Below are 17,103 nucleotides of genomic sequence, written 5' to 3'. Positions count from 1 at the left end.
CAAGATAGAGGAATTGGAGGTGGCGGTGGGTTGGATCCTAAGTTTCTTTTGGATGGTCAGAAAGCATAAGAAAGGTTTGTTCCATCGCTGCTTGGCCAGAAGGTTATCACTCTTTCCAACTGTGACCTCACTTCAGTTTTCCAGGCCTTTACCACCTTGAGATTGGATCATTGTAATGTGCTCTGTGGTGTTATACTTCAAGACCACTTGGAGACTCCAGCTTCTGCAGATTGTAGTGGGTCTGCTTGCTAAGCTTGGCACCTCATGGAGAGCATACATTACACCTGGATCTGCACTGGCTCTTTGTTTCCAGGTGTAATTCAATGTGTTGATTCAAATCAATAAAAGCCCTAAGTGGTTTGGGACCTAATTACTTGAGAAACTGCCTCTCTCCTTGTGCGATACCTTGTCAGTTAAAAAAACACATGGCACACAAGCTGGTAGTCCCCTGGTTTTAAACAGCTAGGGTGTGCTGGCAGAGTGTTTTCATAGAGGGCCCCGGCATCTGGAATGCCTTCTTAGTCTGACAGAGTCCAAGCACACTGAACTTCAGGCATGCTCCAAGGCTATAGGCTGAAGCTTTTGAGAAGGGTGGGATAGAGAGGGTTAAATGGATTGATGTTTAATTTTGAATGGATGACTGTAAAAAGTTCATGATTTATTTAGTAAGGTTTGTAAGTAGTTTTTTATTTTACATGTGCTTAAAACAATATATGGTGCATCTTTTTACAAATGTAAGTAAATACAGTGCAAGTGTGAGGAGTACTAATGCAATGACAGCCTTACTGACTTGTCCCCTAGATTACTGCGTTTTACATATGGACCTTCATTTCCTCCATTTAAAATTCCTGATGAAGATGCCAGTCTGATTCCTCCTGAAATGGACAACGAGTGCATTGCACAGACTTGGTTTCGCTTTTTACATATGCTGAGGTAATGTCATACTTATAAATGAACATGGTATAAAGCATGCAAGAATATCAACAAATCCATGTTGGATGTGAGTGAAGTTATCCCAGGAAGGAGAGAGAACTAATGTTAAGTGTCTGAAATGAATAAAGACTACTAAAAGTGCTCATTGTGACAGTGCAACAAGAACAAGGGCTGTGAGTGGGAGTTAGAACACTTTTTTCTCGTACAACTTTGAACTTACTGGTTTTTGCAGAATTTAAGAGTCTGTCTAAAAAAAAAAAAAAAATTCTAACATGATTTGGAGAAAAAATTGCAAATGTGATCTGATTGTCTTATGAGATTGTAAGCAGGAAGACTAAAACAATAGCTCTAGGAGATGTGAATTGCTTCCATTCATCTCAGTGGGGTATTAAATAATCTTTGTAGGTCACGTTTTTTAAAATGGGTGTACATCCTTTTTTTTGTTTATGTTGTTCTTCAAGTGCTTGTTCATGTCCATTCCAATGTAGGTGTGCATGTACCACCGTGGGAAAGTTTCTCTTCCCCTCCCCCCTCCCCCCCCCAGTGGTATCCGTCAGGTTGGCTCTGGTGCCCCTGGAGTCATGCCCTCATAGCGCTGGCATATAGGGGCCTGCCACCCCACCACTTCTTCAGTTCCTTCTTACCACCCGTGATGGTTGCTGGAACTTCGGCTCGTCCCTTGCGTTCTGCAAATGCCTTTTTTCAGTGGACGTTTTCAGTAAAAATTGTAAATAGTTACTGTTAGGATTAAGTTAGTAGTTAGCTAAGTAGTGTAATATAGGTAGTCGCGATCCCCGCTTAGCGGGGCTAGGCCGCCCTACACCACAGTATGCCTTGGTCCCAAGGGTTCAAATCATGTGTGGCATGCCACAAACCGACGTCGGTTAGTGACCCACACGATAGCTGTCTTAAGTGCCTGGGAGAGGCCCACGTGCAGGAATGGTGCAGGAGCGTCAGACCCAGGACAAAAACGGACAGGGATGCTAGATTTAAGTTGCCCCCGTATGGAAGCAGTGCTCCGTTCCCCTTTGGAGCTGCTCAGGGGGAATCGGAACCATGTACTTCTAGGTTAGTAAGAAGTGCTCTGAAGTCTCTCAGGGTGGTGCAGTGCCGTTTCACGTCCCCGATACCAAGAAAGGACTTTGCCACTGATGGTTTGGGGCTTCCAGCACCGATGTAAGTCCCCAGCACAGAGGAAATCAACTCTGGCACGGGACTCTCGGCACCGCATACAATCGCCGGTGCCTAAGAAAAAGCAAAAAAAGACGGACTGGAGGCACTCTCCAACCCCAAGGTCTGCAGGCGATAGGGCTTCTGGTAGAGTGCAACCCATGCTGGGCCACTTGGAGGCGCCAACAGGGTGTGCAGCATCGTCGACTCCAGCCCTGGAAAGGGTGTAGTTGAGTCTAGTACCATTGGACTCCCCGCCAAGGGAGAGCCACCGCGGCGTGACAGCCCTAGCTTTACCATCTATGCCCGAGGCTGTGGGGGACCTCCTTTCCCCCATGGTGCCACCATCCTCGGCCATTCAGGAGCAGTCAGTGGCCGCACCAGAACTGAGGGCCACCATGGCACCGAGACAGGTGCTGGTGAAGGGCAAGCTGGTCATGATGGCGTGGCACAGATCCCCTCATTCATGGCACCACTCTCTGGCACTGGTCGGCAGTGCCCCGCCTTGGTTGCCAAGAAGCCACTCCTCAGTCTCAGATTTGGGAGCAGAGTCCTAAGCCTCACGCAGGAGCAGACGTTGCTCCGATAGGCAGCACTCTGCGACTGGACATGGGCCAGGGAATGCTACTGGTGGCATGGCCACCAGCACAATGGCAAATGCCCCTTCAGGGACCCCTCTCATGAGAGACTTCTAGCCCAGTGGTCTCCAAACTTTTTTGATCGCGCACCGCTATCAGTAAAAAATTTTTTGAGCATGCACCCCCTGCCGCGCCGGCTCTACCATTTTTGCTGAAGCGCCAAAAAAAAAGCCGTTCGGACTCCCGCCCGAACTGCCGAAGTGCAAAAAAAAGCTCCTCCAGCCGTGCACCCCCAAGGATCCTCTTTGGCACCCCCTGGGATGCACGCACCCCACTTTGGAGACCACTGTTCTAGCCAAAGAGGTGCATTTGCTCCTAATCCATGGGAGCAGTGGTGGAGTTTTCACCAGTGCTAAGGGGTTGAGGGTTCTACTCCCGTTACTTCCTAATCCCAAAGACCAATGGCGACTGTGACCCAGGGTGCCTGGGACAGCCCTCACTGAAAATGCCAAGGTCAGGGCAGGCTGCAAAAGAGTGCAGACACTCCCAAAACTGGTGGTTAACACTGAAGTTAAACTCACCAACCAGTCACAAACTGTGCTACTGATCCCCCACAATGATTATCGAGAAGCTAAAAAAAGAAATCATACCGCCCCCTTTATTGCATTCCAGTTCTCTGGCTCCCAATCAGCACCTAGGTCCAGTACAGTGAGAAGTTATTTAAAAACTTTGCTCACATCTACAAAATGTTCTTTTGACCCCAAAGGGTCAGCCACGTTACTAGGTCAATATTAGTTTGGATCTTCCCCAAAATACCACACTGCCAGCCAGTCCTTTAGTGTTTATATTATAAGGGAAAAAAGAAAGAACCAAGAAGAGAGTTGTTAAGTGATAAAGCACTCAGATACATACAGAGACTTCAAAGTCCATCTATGAGGTTCTTAGCAGCATTGGTGAGTTTGCTGGCTTGAAAGTCCCTCTGGAATACATCCACAGCTTAGATAGGTCTTTCAGCACTTTGTTTGTAGGAAAGTTACTCCAGAGGTAAGACGCAGGAATGAAGACAAAATTGAGACAATGCAGCTGCTCTTTATATTCCTTTTGCCATGTGGCTTGTACTTCCTGTGTCCCAAACACAAGCTTCACAGCACGTGGAAAAGCCTTGGAGGAGTTCTCTGTCCATAGGCATGCCCCTACAAGTCCTGCTGACTCCTAAAGTGTATTCCCTGGCTCCTTTCAATGGGTTCATTGTACAGCTGAACCCTTGATGGGCCATCAAACTGGCATCAGCACTGCCTAGCCTATCTCTCTGGGGTGTCACACAGAACAAGTTTGAAATACAGATATACATATCTATAACTCATGATACAAAGGTGATACAAACACATAAACAAGATTATCATACTTGGCAAATCATAACATTTTCACGGATACCTTACACGGCATATCTGAAGATTCCTTACAATTTTATAATATTGGTATCAATAGTCTTATAAATGTCTCTCATATTCCATACAGCATCACAGCGACCTCAGAATGATTGTTGGATTTGCAAAACCTCAACAGATTCATGAAGAAACTGAAGTTCTGCATGGTCTCCTTGGCCTCCATTATCCGCTGTCTGGATCCAGGGGACTGGTACGCCGTCCTCGATTTAAAGGACATATATTTCTAGATTGCTATCTTTTAAGGGCACAGAAGGTACTTACGATTTGTGGTAAACCACAGACAATACCAGTTTACGGTACTCCATTTCGGTCTGTCAGCAGCTCCCATGGGTGTTCACGAAGTGCATGAGAGTTGTTGCAGCCTTCCTGAGGAGACAAGGGGTGCTGGGGTCAGAGATTGGTCCAGGGGCCATATGGAAACAGATGTAAAACTGATACAGTCAACTTTTCAGGACTTGGGACTGTTGACAAATATGCAAAAATCCACTTTTTCCCCAGTTCAAATAATAGAATTCATAGGCGCAGTCCTCCATGCAAACCAGGCCAGAGCTTTTCTCCCAGAAAGTCAGCTCAGCGCTATAGAGGCACTCCTAAAGAGCCCGAGAGATCACCCCATCACCACAGCAAGAAACTGCTTAAAGCTTCTGGGGCATATGGCATCATGCACCCACGTGGTGCAATGCACAAGACTGCGATTAAGACCTCTCCAGTCTTGGTTGGCGTCACCTGGACAAGGTGGTCTCATTTTCCCCTGTTTGGTGATTTCCACTCTCCTTTGGTGTCTGGACCTGGAGACGGTGTGTGCAGGAGTCCCGTTCTTGAGACCTCCACCGTCAAGGTCTCTTGTCATAGACGCATCGGAGATGGGATGGGGGGCCCACCTAGGGACCTTCAGGACTCAAGGCCGCTGATCCCCAGAGGAACTTGAGTTGCGTTGTGAGAGAATTGAGGGCAGTGCGCCTAGTCTGCCAAGCTTTCCAACCGCATCTGGAGGGCAACTGCGTGTCTGTCCTCACAGACAACACAACAGCAATATTTTACATAAACAAGCAGGGCAGAGCTCGCTCCCCTCCCCTATGTGAAAAGGTTTGTGCCTATGGGATTTCTGTATAGCCCATTCCATTCACCTCAAAGACTCCTACCTCCCAGGGTCGCAGAACAAGTTAGTGGATCATCTCAGCAAATCCTTTTCCAACCATCACGAGTGGTCCATTCGCGCAGACGTCATGTTTTTCAGAGATGGGGATTTCCCCAGGTAGATCTGTTCGCAATGAAGTACAACAGGAAGTGTCTTCAGTTCTGCTCCTTCCTAGGCCACAGTTTGGGTTTGCTCACAGACACCAGGTCTTCTCTACATTCCCTCCCACTCTCATACACAGGGCCCTCCTGAAGGTCAGAAGGGATAGGACAGGGCTGATCCTGATGGGCCGGGTCTGGCCTGGCCGCACAGGCACTGGTTCACCACCCTCCTAGATCTCTCGATGGACACCTCCATCACCCTACCACTATTTCTGGATCTTTCAAGATCACAGTCGCCTATGTTACCCAAACCTTAAATCGCTCCACCTCACAGCATGGAAGCTCCATGGCTGAACCCAGCAGAATGGGCTTGCTCAGGGCCGGTTCATGAAGTGCTCTTGGGTAGCAGGAAGCCGTCTTCTAGGGCCACTTACCTGGCAAAGTGAAAGAGATTCTCGATCTAGTCGATGCAGAAGGGTGTTTCGCCTACTGAGTCATCACTGCCCTTCATTTTCGATTATCTGCTTCACTTAAAGCAGGAGTGTCTAACGGGGTCATCCATAAGCATCCATCTAGCTGCAATCTCTGCATTTCACCCTTGGGTGGACGGCCGGCCGGTCGGTCTTCTCAAACTCAATCTGTGAATGGCTGTACCCACAGGTATCTCAATATGGTGCTGACTAGGCTAACAGGACATCTATTCGAGCCAATGGCAACATGCTCCCTGTTCTATCTGTCTTGGAAGGTGGCTTTCCTAGTCGCCATTACTTCTGCCAGAAGGGTCTCAGAGATCCAGGCTCTTATCTCCAAGCCACTGTATACTGTCTTCTTCAAGGACAAGGTACAGCTGTGGCCACACCCATCCTTTCTACCAAAGGTGGTCTGTCAATTCCATAGTAACCAGGACCTCTTTTTGCCAGTCTTCTATCCTAATCCACACACAAACAGAGGAACAGAGACTCCACTTACTGGATGTGAGGTGTGTGCTAGCGTTCTGTGTAGAGGGGACCAAGCCCTTTAGGAAGACTGCCCAGCTATTCATACCCATTGCAAACAGAACAAAAGGCCGGCCAGTGTCAGCCCAGAGAATGTCATCATGGATCACTTTCTGTATCCACTCATGCTATGACCTCTAGCAAAGCTCCCAGATCCTCAGTTGACAGCCCACTCTACGAGAGCTCAAGCATTGTCGGCAGCATTTGTGGCACAAGTTCCAATCGGGGTATTTGTAGAGCGGTAACTTGGTCGTCAGTCCACATGTTCGTGTCACACTATGCCATCATCCAACAAGCCAGAGATGATGTGGGCTTCGGCTGAGCGGTACTTCAGTCAGCATGCTAATGAACTCCAAGCCTTCCACCTGCATAATTGCTTGGGAGTCACCTACATTGGCATGGACATGAGCAAGCACTTGAAGGGGAAAAAAAAACAAAAACCGGTTACTAACCTTCCATAACTGTTGTTCTTCGAGATGTGTTGCTCATGTCCTTCCACATCCCAGACTCCTGCGCCTCTGTTGGAGTTAGCTGGCAAGAAGGAATCGGCAGGGTGACAGGCCCCTGTATATTGGCGCTATGAGGGCACAGATACCGCTGAGGGGTAACTTTCTGGCGGTGGTGCACGCGGTGCGTTGGAATGGACATGAGTAACACATCTTGAAGAACAGCAGTTACGGAAGGTTAGTAACCGTTTATCTATGACGAAGACCTGGAAGGTTGTTACAGTATGTGTATTTCTTGTTTTTTAAATCAGAAATATCCAAATATGTCAGGTTTGGTCTGCATTGGTTTAGTTAAAGAATCTTTAGGCATTCCTTGTGAACTATGATATCTTATGAATGGCTGTTATATCTTAAATAAAAATTTCCTGTAGCTAAAATGTTAACTAGTTATTGCAGTTATATAGGTGTTACTGTTAAAACTGTTTTTGTTTATTACTAACTAAAAATCCCTTTCCCTTCCCCACCCTCTTTCAATTGCTCACCTCTCATTCCTGGTCCTCTTGATGTCACCATTGGGCTAGTCCTCCATTTGCTGTACTCTTCCAGCCTCGACAGGTTTTCAAGGGTTTTGTATCAATCATAAGGGGGGGGGGGGGGGGAGCACAAATTTTTCCTTTGTAGGTCTTCTTTAGCAGGTCTGAAATCTGATGGCAGCAATTTAAATATTCTTAAGTGCCATCTCAACCCTCTACAAAGCAGAGCATTAGATTTGGTCACTGCTCTATAATGCTTAATTTCAATATTTTATTCACTGCCCATCATTTTAGAAGAAATACCCTAATGAGGGCTACGACTCTTAACCAGTGTTAGGTTCTGTTAGCTAGTCAGAATCTGGATGGAAAAGACCTTCTCTGTAACTGATCCATCCCTCTGCAATTGCAGGATTGTTATCTACAATGTATTCTCTAGATCTTCACCAGGTTTAATTTGAGATGGTAGCTCCATTCACTGACCGTGATTATAATTGCTGATTTTATAAAAACAAGTTTTTATAAAACTTCAGGTCAGTAGAAATGTTTCTATGCTTTCTAAAAAAAATTAAAATAAAAATAATTATAACACCTGAAAGCATGCTCTTGCAGCCTTAAAAACCAAAATGTTGTAGCATTAAGACTCTGAAAGTGAAACTGATTTTAGTTTTCCAAGCTGAGAGAATAACCAGAAACAATTCTCTTATTATCTAAGATGTTGGCAAAGAAATTAGTTTTGTAAAACCAAACCATCTTAAATTGAGTGTCCTTTTAAATTTTCTTAAGTTACACATACTGTCTGACTATCAAAGGTTGCATATTTGGGTGTTAAGATTTTAACTGCTACGAGTACACTAAAATGTGTTGTTGGTTTTTGTTTTTTGTTTTTTTTAATAGTAATCCAGTGGATTTGAGTAACCCAGCCATTATAAGCTCTACCCCCAAATTTCAGGAGCAGTTTCTGAATGTGAGTGGAATGACTCAAGAATTGAATCAGTATCCCTGCCTTAAACATCTGCCTCATATATTCTTTCGTGCCATGCGTGGGATCAGCTGTTTAGTGGATGCGTTCCTAGGTAATCTTTCCACTTATTTGTGTATAGTTAGAACATCACCTATCTGTCATAATTTAATACAAGACCTCAAGTAATCTTTGTTTATGCTTTTAGGTCCGGATTTTCAGAATTGTGTGCATGTGTGTTCTTTTTTTTTTTTTTTTTTCATGCACAACTAACACTACTGCACACATTCTCACAACGAATTTACCTGCAAATGGCAAATAAGACTTCTAACTGGCCAGTTATGTGCATAGTTATTACATTTGCTTGAATCATCCTACAAATGTGTACACAGTTCTGAAAAGCTGGGCTTAATACAGTATGGCCAAAATTGGTAAACTGGGCCTCCAAAATCAGGCCTCTAAGGGTATGTCTACACTACCTGCCGGATCGGCGGGCAGTGATCTATCCAGTGGGGGTCGATTTATCGTGTCTAGTCTAAAACGTGATAAATCGACCCCCGAGCGCTTTCCCATCGACTCCTGTATTCAACCACTGCGAGAGGTGCAGGCAGCAGTCGACTCACCGCGGTGAAGACACCGCAGTAAGTCGATCTAAGTACGTCGACTTCAGCTACGTTATTCATGTAGCTGAAGTTGCGTAACTTAGATCGATTTTTTTTTTCCCCTTCACCCTCCCCCCCCCCCTTCCCCCCCCGGTGTAGAACAGGGCTAAGTCACCTTGTTTTTCAGAGGTTCTGAGCACCAACAATTTAATTTTATAAAGCTCTTTGAGGCACAGTGCTTATTCCTATGAAGCACTGTCTTTGATTATATTGCTATTGCAATACAAATTAATAATCATTGAAGTCCATGAGATGCTCAGCATTGGTGGAAAATGAGCCACTTTTATTTAGGTGCCTCTTAGGAGTCTAATTTAGGCCCCCAGGTTTAAAAATGTTGTTTGGTAACATTATATAATTTATGTAGAGTTTTTGAAGTATTAGGCATTATGCCTCTTACCTTCCTGAAGGTTTATCTAGACTTAAAACTTCCTCAGAGTTCTGTGTGCTATATTGTACTTCAGATCTTACTGCCCCTTCTCTACTTTTTGACTGACGTTTTTAATATTAACAAACAAATAATTTGTTATGATTCCAGAAGTCTGAACTGATTAAAAACAGGTTGTGGTAGACTATAGAATAAATACATGTCACTACTATGCTCAGGGAAAAAAAAGTTAATCTTTAACATAATGCTACCTAGTTTACATTTCCTCCTTTGAAGGAACCTGGACAGTTTAGTTCCCTCAAATAAAAAGAAAAATCTTAATTGCCACACTGCTTTTATAAAGCAACGAATATTCTTTTGACTAGTAATACTTGTTTATATTAACATGTAATATTTGTATACTACTAATCCGTTTTCACTAGCATGTTGCTTGTTGCAAACATAATTCAATGAGCATATATTTCATTTTCTAAAGAATGGCTTTATTAAATGCTTCTATTGTATATTGCAGAAAGCAGCAAATTAATTTCTTTCTTCTCTAGGAGTTGCAGCCTTTACGAACAGTGGGTGTGAAAGATTACCCAGATATGGTATTAAGTCTTGACTCTTGTTGCACTCATTTTGGTAGCAAGAATCTGGGCAGAAGGGTTGATAACTAATACTGATGTACCAAACAATGTTGTAAAAGCTGCAGTATTCTGTCATTATTTGTAAAAGTGTTGTTTCAATTTTTGTATAATAAGAAATATTTGAATGTGCTAAAAGGACATTGTTATGGTATGGTGACTTAAAAATGTTAACTATTTACTATAGCCTTGAAGAGATCTAAAATTGAAATCTGTTCCAATTTTTTTACCCATTGGTTTATCAGAGGGCTGGTCACGGGGCTGGTGTTTTTGTTTTGTTTTGCTTTGCTTTTAAACAAAGCTCTGAAGTATTTCTGATGTTTAAAACATTATACATAAATTGCAGTGACTTTGCAAACAGATGTAGAGTAAAACTTTCACATTGGAACAAACTTCCAAATGCATCAACTTTTAAAAATATTTGTATTAACAACATGTCTTCTGTTTTACATAATCTTACTCAGGATTACAACATTTTGATCCCTAAACTATCGCTGCTGCTTATCTGAGCTTCAGTGAAGTCATAACATTGCAATTGTGCTGCAATAACCATGCTAAGAATGATGTCATAAATGAAGAATTATGACCTCACTGCAGGATCTAATAGAAGCTGGGCTTTGAGGAATGTGGACTTTTTAAAATCAAAAATAGGTTTAGTTCTGGTGGGGAACACAGAGTGCTCGAAGCCACTTTCACTTTATATATAGCAACAGAGGGTCCTGTGGCACCTTTAAGACTAACAGAAGTATTGGAGCATAAGCTTTCGTGGGTGAATGCCCACTTCATCAGATGCAAGTGGGCATTTCGTGGGCATTCACCCACGAAAGCTTATGCTCCAATACTTCTGTTAGTCTTAAAGGTGCCACAGGACCCTCTGTTGCTTTTTACAGATTCAGACTAACACGGCTACCCTTCTGATACTTTGTATATAGACTCTTTTCAAGTTTGTTCCGGTATGAAAGAGGTGCCCTTAGACATTTATAGGAAAAAAACAAGGTTCATCATGCTCCTGGGATCCTGCCAGTAGTGTCCCTTTAAACAATTTGTTTAACTGCTATCAAGCATAAAGTTCAAACTGACCGTTTGAGTTAGTTTGCTTAATACAGAATACTGCTTCTTTGTAATTACAAAATTAATAATCCTCTCAACACTGTGTAAATTGTGTTTGCTTTGTGTATTGTGCTACATGTTGCACCAGTGCAGGCAGAAGTGCAGAGGTGTCACATTACACACTGGCTAACTGCCACTGTCCTTTCAGTTTTACATGGGTTAAACTTTTGAATTTGTTTAGATTCATATATACTTTAAATATACGCTTGATACATTACTCAGTGACTAAGGGTTTGAAGTACGTATTGTGTTAGGATGAATTTTCAGGGTAAAAGTACTTGAAAATAAATAAAGTACTGTCCTTGTCAGTTTGTACTGGGCTAGATAAGGTTGCCAAGTCTTGCATTCCTGACTCTCTGCACTGTTTTCCTGCCCTGATTTAGGAAATGTCCTGGAGCTGATTTTAGTTTTAATATGTTACATGCAAAAAATTTATAATTCAGCAGTTTGATAAAAATGTCTATTAATAACCTGGTACTGCCTTGTAAATAATAGATTAGTGACCTTCTACACAGCAGACTTATTGTGAGTTGTTGAACAGTGCAGATATAGAATTTATATTTTAATCTTAAAAGAAGCTTCACTGGTATAAATATTTATGAAGGGATGGATCTTTAAAGTATAGTGCTTGATTGTGCATTTCTAAGCCTGCTCCCACATATTTGATTCTCCCCAAATGGGGAAAATCAGACTTTGGGCTGGCTAACTCCTGGCTTAGATTGGGAGGCTGGTCTTGAGACTTTTGTTGCGACCTAGTAACTAACCTAGCAAAACTGCTTTGTCCATTAGTGTCAAAGAGACTACACAGTGAAAGGTCAGGGGTGAAAGTGAATAAGGACCAACTGTAGCTCCCTGCTTCCAGTTATATATCACAGTCTGGAATGCTGTACCCAGCAGAAAATAGGGTTGTCACTTTGGGATTTGGAGCAGAAACCTGTGGGCTAATTACAAATATTTGTTTCAGATACACAATATTGCTTCTGTATAGCTTTCTTTTACATTCTTCAGTTCCTCTGCGGTCATGGAGCCTTAGACTACCCACCTGAAACATAATTTTTTTAGAAATATTCCAACTAAATATGGGTAATAAACCATGATAGTGGTAACTAAACTCTTTTTCTCTTTGTCCTGAAAATATTGGTAGATTGTTTCTGTGATTAGTGTCTGGACAGGTTCAGTATCTTAAGCATCTCACAGAGGAAATGAATATGAAAGTGTTTGTTTACCCCTTCACAAAACACAAGAACCAGGGGTTGCCCAACAAAATTAGTAAGCAGCAGATTTAAAACAAACAAAAGGAAGTACTTCCCATAGTGCACAGTCAACGTGTGGAACTCTTTGCCAGGGGATGTTGTGATAGCCAAAACTATAACTGGGTTCAAAAAAACATTAGATAAGTTCATGGATGATAGGTCCATCAATATAAGCAAGGATGGTTAGGGATGCATACCCATATTCTGGGTGTCCCTAAGCCTCTTGACTGCCAAATGCTGGGACTGGATGATGGGATGAATCACTTGATGATTACCCTGTTCTGTTAATTCCCTTTGAGGCATTGGCTAGTGCTGGAAGACAGGATACTGGGCTAAATGGACCACTGGTCTGACCCAGTATGGCCATTCTTATGTTCTTAAATGCCCTGCCAAAGCCTATTGTTAATCTCTCCCCCACCCCGAATCTTGCAGCACACTTTCGCCTTGTATCCTGGTTTCTTAGATTGGCCTTAAAGATATTAATCTTTGTGGTTTGCAGAGAAACTAAGCACTCTATCCCACAATGATCTCCCAATACATTTTCTAAGACAGATGTTGGGGGGCGGGGTCTTTTCATTGAAGTGGGGGTTGAAGTGGATTGTCCTTTGTTAGTTTCATTCAGACCTCTCTATGTAGAGTAAAAGTGAATTGGTTGTTCTGAACACATGACTAGAAAGAAAGTGGCTTTCTACAAACCGTCTGCATTCCCTTCTACCATCTGTTGGTGCCCTCACTCCTCCACTTTCTTAGGTGCTCATGTGGGTGTTTGCTCACCTTTGATAAGCAGTGGTCTGTCATGTAGATTTAACTCAAATGCTTTTCTGGACCACTTGTCAGTCTCTACTAATACTGAATGATAGATGCTTTTTAACCCTCTGGTGTTTGGGGGAATTTCTGATGCTAATGATTTACAGAATGCCTTAATATCTAGTCATACCGATTATGCCATAGGGCTCTAAAAGTACTTTGCACTGAGATTTGCTTTATTTTATTCTTCAGGCATTTCACGACCCCGGTCAGACAGTGCTCCCCCCACACCAGTAAATAGGTTGAGCATGCCCCAGAATACTGCTATCAACACAACTCCACCTCATAACCGAAGGCATCGGGCCGTGACTGTGAATAAGGCAACAATGAAAACCAGCACTGTAAGATGTTATGCTTAGTACTTCAGTATTTTTCTGCTTCTGTGTATGAAGGAATATAAAATTGCCTTCAAAATTTCTAATAGGGTGAAACTTTTTTCTTTTATTCAAATAGGTTAGCACTGCTCACACATCAAAAGTGCAGTACCAGCCGTCGTCCTCCACCTCTCCATTGTCTAGCCCAAACCAGACTAGTTCTGAGCCTCGACCGCTACCAGCTCCCCGCAGGCCAAAGGTTAACAGCATCTTGAACCTCTTTGGATCATGGTTATTTGATGCAGCATTTGTTCACTGTAAACTTCATAATGGAATAAATAGAGACAGCAGCATGACTGGTAAATATTGCTGACTAAATATATGTAACTCTTTCCTTGCTTACTGACATTTCCTACCTGCAAGATTAATATTTGCTTAATCAAAAAGAAATAAATAACTTGAACGCGTCTCTCTGATAAAGCACTCTATTATGGTTAACCCTTTCCAGCTGAACTAACCCAAACTGGCAACTTTGCTAGCAGCTCAGCAGAGATATCTCTCTTGAGCTTGGTTTTTCTCTTAGAAATAAAATATCACCTAGACTTTATAGTACATACTTGTTAAATCAAATGTTACTAATTAGATAATCGGTCAGTTTCCACTATGTCAGATAGGAGACTGTTATTAAACAAAAGAAATGCAGTGTAGTGAGGGAGTTTCCCTTTGTGTCTTGGAAAAGCATCACTTTGAGTAAGAACAGTTTTTTCTTATAATGGCAGTGCTTTAATAAATTCACATATGAAAAGACTGGCAGCATCATTGCAGATGTCGTTCTGCATCATGTAACTTCACTTGGCCTTAGTATGGGAGAACAGGATTTCTACATCTTCCAAAAGCAAAAACTCAAGCAAAATTATTCCCTTTCAGTGATGGTTAACCATATCAACAGACTGGTAGTTTTCAGTCTTCCTAACTGTTAGATTTATTTTCAGTACTCTAGAGTACCTGGTTTCTATGGTTAGATCTGTTTGAGCTATGACATATTGCAGAAGTAGTGCTCTTTGTATTGGTGGTGGTCTATTCAACATGTTCTTCATGTAATAGGTCAGATTTAGTGGCTTAAAGAAAAAATCAAATCCATTACCGGGTGGGAGAGGTTTGTATTAGCAAGTTTAGGTTTAGAGGTGGGACTCAATGGCAATTAAACTGGCTAGCTTCCATGCATGTCTTGCCAGAAAATACGTTCTTAGGTGTGTTAAGCTGATATGATATAATTATTCAGTGGGTTTTGCAGTGTTCATTCTAAATATATATGTCAGGCATATAAGGCCTGATTTTTTCAGAGGTCCTCCTGCAGAGTCCCTTGACTTCAGTAGGAAATATATGTTCTCAGTTTCTCTGAAAAATCAAGCCAGTAATACACATTTAGAGAGAGAGAAGTGGCTGAGCTTAGGAAACTGAACAATTTAAGAATTAATTCACACCTGCATGCGCAGGTGAGCGAACTAATACCATTCCCCTTTTTAATAACAGGAGTTTCATACCACTTTAAACATTGAATTTACCGCTTGGTCTATTTGTTGCTTAAGTTGGACTATTTTAAAAGTTTACAGGTGATCTCTTAGAACAGGGTGTAGCTCTAAATATAGCATGAGCAATTTTGAATAAAATGTGCATTTTTTCCAGTGTGCACAACATCTGAGCTGTATGTTTACTCCACTCACTTCCTTACAGATGCTCTTGCGTGGATTTTTATAAGTAGTTCTTACACACAAATTACTTTTACGTACCAGTAAATGTCAGAGACCGAGAGATTGACCAAGGAATAGTTTGGGGTGTTAACTAAAACACCTGGTCGTCCAAAAATTGTAACTTGGTTGAAGTAAATCTTTTATTCTCCAAAGCTACTCTGTGTTAGCCTAGCCAGTGGATGTAAGTCCTATGCCATTGGAGGGAGATTGTAATATTTGTGCCCCAGTGGAGGGACTTGGCTTTCTGGCTGATGCTTTGCAGTTGTTTCCTGTCTCAAGCAGTTAGACATAGCTCTCTGGATGGCTGAGGTAGACCTGTGTGTAGTTGGATAGGAAATTTTAACCCCCGTTTTTTTTTTGCCCATGAATGGAGTGCTTTGCAGTCAATTCTGTCCCTCTTTTATGCTCTCCAGAGCCCTACAGGAAGAGGCCAACCTTTGCCTGACATGTATTGCTGATTCTGTTAGCAAGAAGGCACTTAAGATACAATGATGATGGGCCACCTGATGAAGACCCAGATAGATAGAAAATAGTGTTCTATTTCTAGTGTGTCCCTCTTTCTCTCAGTGGCTTGGAAGGTAGAGGTTTGGTTTGTGAGCAGAAACCTCCTGAATTTGGAAGTCAGACTCAGTCCATGCAATTCCTTGATTTCACTACTTGTGCATTTCTCCCATTCCCACAAGGAGGAATGCCTTCTTGGGGACAGCCTTATTTACGTCGTGATATCCTTTAAGGAGAAAGCTAATGTAACGCTCCCAGAAAATAAAAATCCTTTTCAGGGTCAGCCCTTTTGATTTTGAGACTCTCAAGTCCTGTAGACTAGGGAAAATACAGTTCCTTTCCTTTTCAGAGTTATAGGTTGCCTGATCCATCTTTCTTCAGGGCAAGAGTGACTAGTCTGGCCCTGGCAGCTCCTGCATACAAATGGACTTAGGTCCACAACAGCCAGCCTCTTACGAGGCTCTAGTGGTTTGCCTTCACGTGAACTGACTGCTAGTCACTGGGCTGTAGCCCACGAAAGCTTATGCTCTAATAAATTTGTTAGTCTCTAAGGTGCCACAAGTACTCCTGTTCTTTTTGCGGATACAGACTAACATGGCTGCTACTCTGAAAACTGTGCCTCATGGCTTCTTACTTGAGTTTGCCTATATGCCTGGTGAGATACCTTTCTTCCTCATCTTCCTATAAAAAGGAATGCAATCCAGGAAATTGAGTCGTCTGGTAAAGATTCAAACTCTAGTACAAAACAGATTCGGAACATACTCTTTGGTATGTCGAGGCATTTGGATTCTGACCCGTTCTGTATTGAACTTGAAGTCAGTAAAAAGTCCCTTCTCCACTTGCTGCCCTGCTGAATGAAGACTCTGAGCTCCATGACTCAGCCAGGAAGTCCAGGTAGTTTGCTTTGTGCTGGCCACCTACATACTATTTACCTGTACATTAATCCAGCTTGCTGAAACCCCTCCTCTTCTTCATTCTGGGTCAGTATTGATAGTTTGGGGCCTTTGCCTTTCGGTTCATCGCAATGGCTCGTATGCTTATGACTTGTCTGCACATGAACTAGCACTTAAATAACTACATCGGTTGTAATTCATGCCTGTTGTGATATCAGTGCAGAAATGTTAATAGTTTTTTTTTTATTATTATTATTTTATAATCCTTTTAGTGCTCAGGAGGTCTCTTAGCTGCACAGTGTTAGCCAGATGTCTTCATCATATAGATGAGTAACACCACAGAGCCATGCTTCTGTCTCCATCTGATGGTTGAAGGACTTATACCTACTTTGTGGAATGGAATAGAGGGAATTTGAAGTAACCAAAATAGAGGGGGGAAATTACCACTAGTAGCATTAAAATTGTACTTAATCCTTCAGATGGTCACACTTACAGGGAGTA

General features: G+C 42.5%; 1 protein-coding gene across 1 annotated transcript in view; it reads left to right on the top strand.

Moving 5' to 3' along the window:
* Positions 1–17,103, top strand: part of RALGAPB (Ral GTPase activating protein non-catalytic subunit beta) — a 128,253-nt gene that overhangs the window by 32,045 nt on the left and 79,105 nt on the right. Inside the window, exons 6-9 of the mRNA XM_065414235.1 lie at positions 802–933; positions 8,237–8,415; positions 13,336–13,484; positions 13,597–13,816. Of these exons, the coding sequence (XP_065270307.1) occupies positions 802–933; positions 8,237–8,415; positions 13,336–13,484; positions 13,597–13,816 (680 nt within the window). The remainder of the gene's footprint in view (positions 1–801; positions 934–8,236; positions 8,416–13,335; positions 13,485–13,596; positions 13,817–17,103) is intronic.

The sequence above is a fragment of the Emys orbicularis genome, chromosome 12 (genome assembly GCF_028017835.1).
Source record: "Emys orbicularis isolate rEmyOrb1 chromosome 12, rEmyOrb1.hap1, whole genome shotgun sequence".
NCBI lineage: Eukaryota > Metazoa > Chordata > Testudines > Emydidae > Emys > Emys orbicularis.
This window is presented reverse-complemented; position numbering and strand designations above follow the sequence as displayed.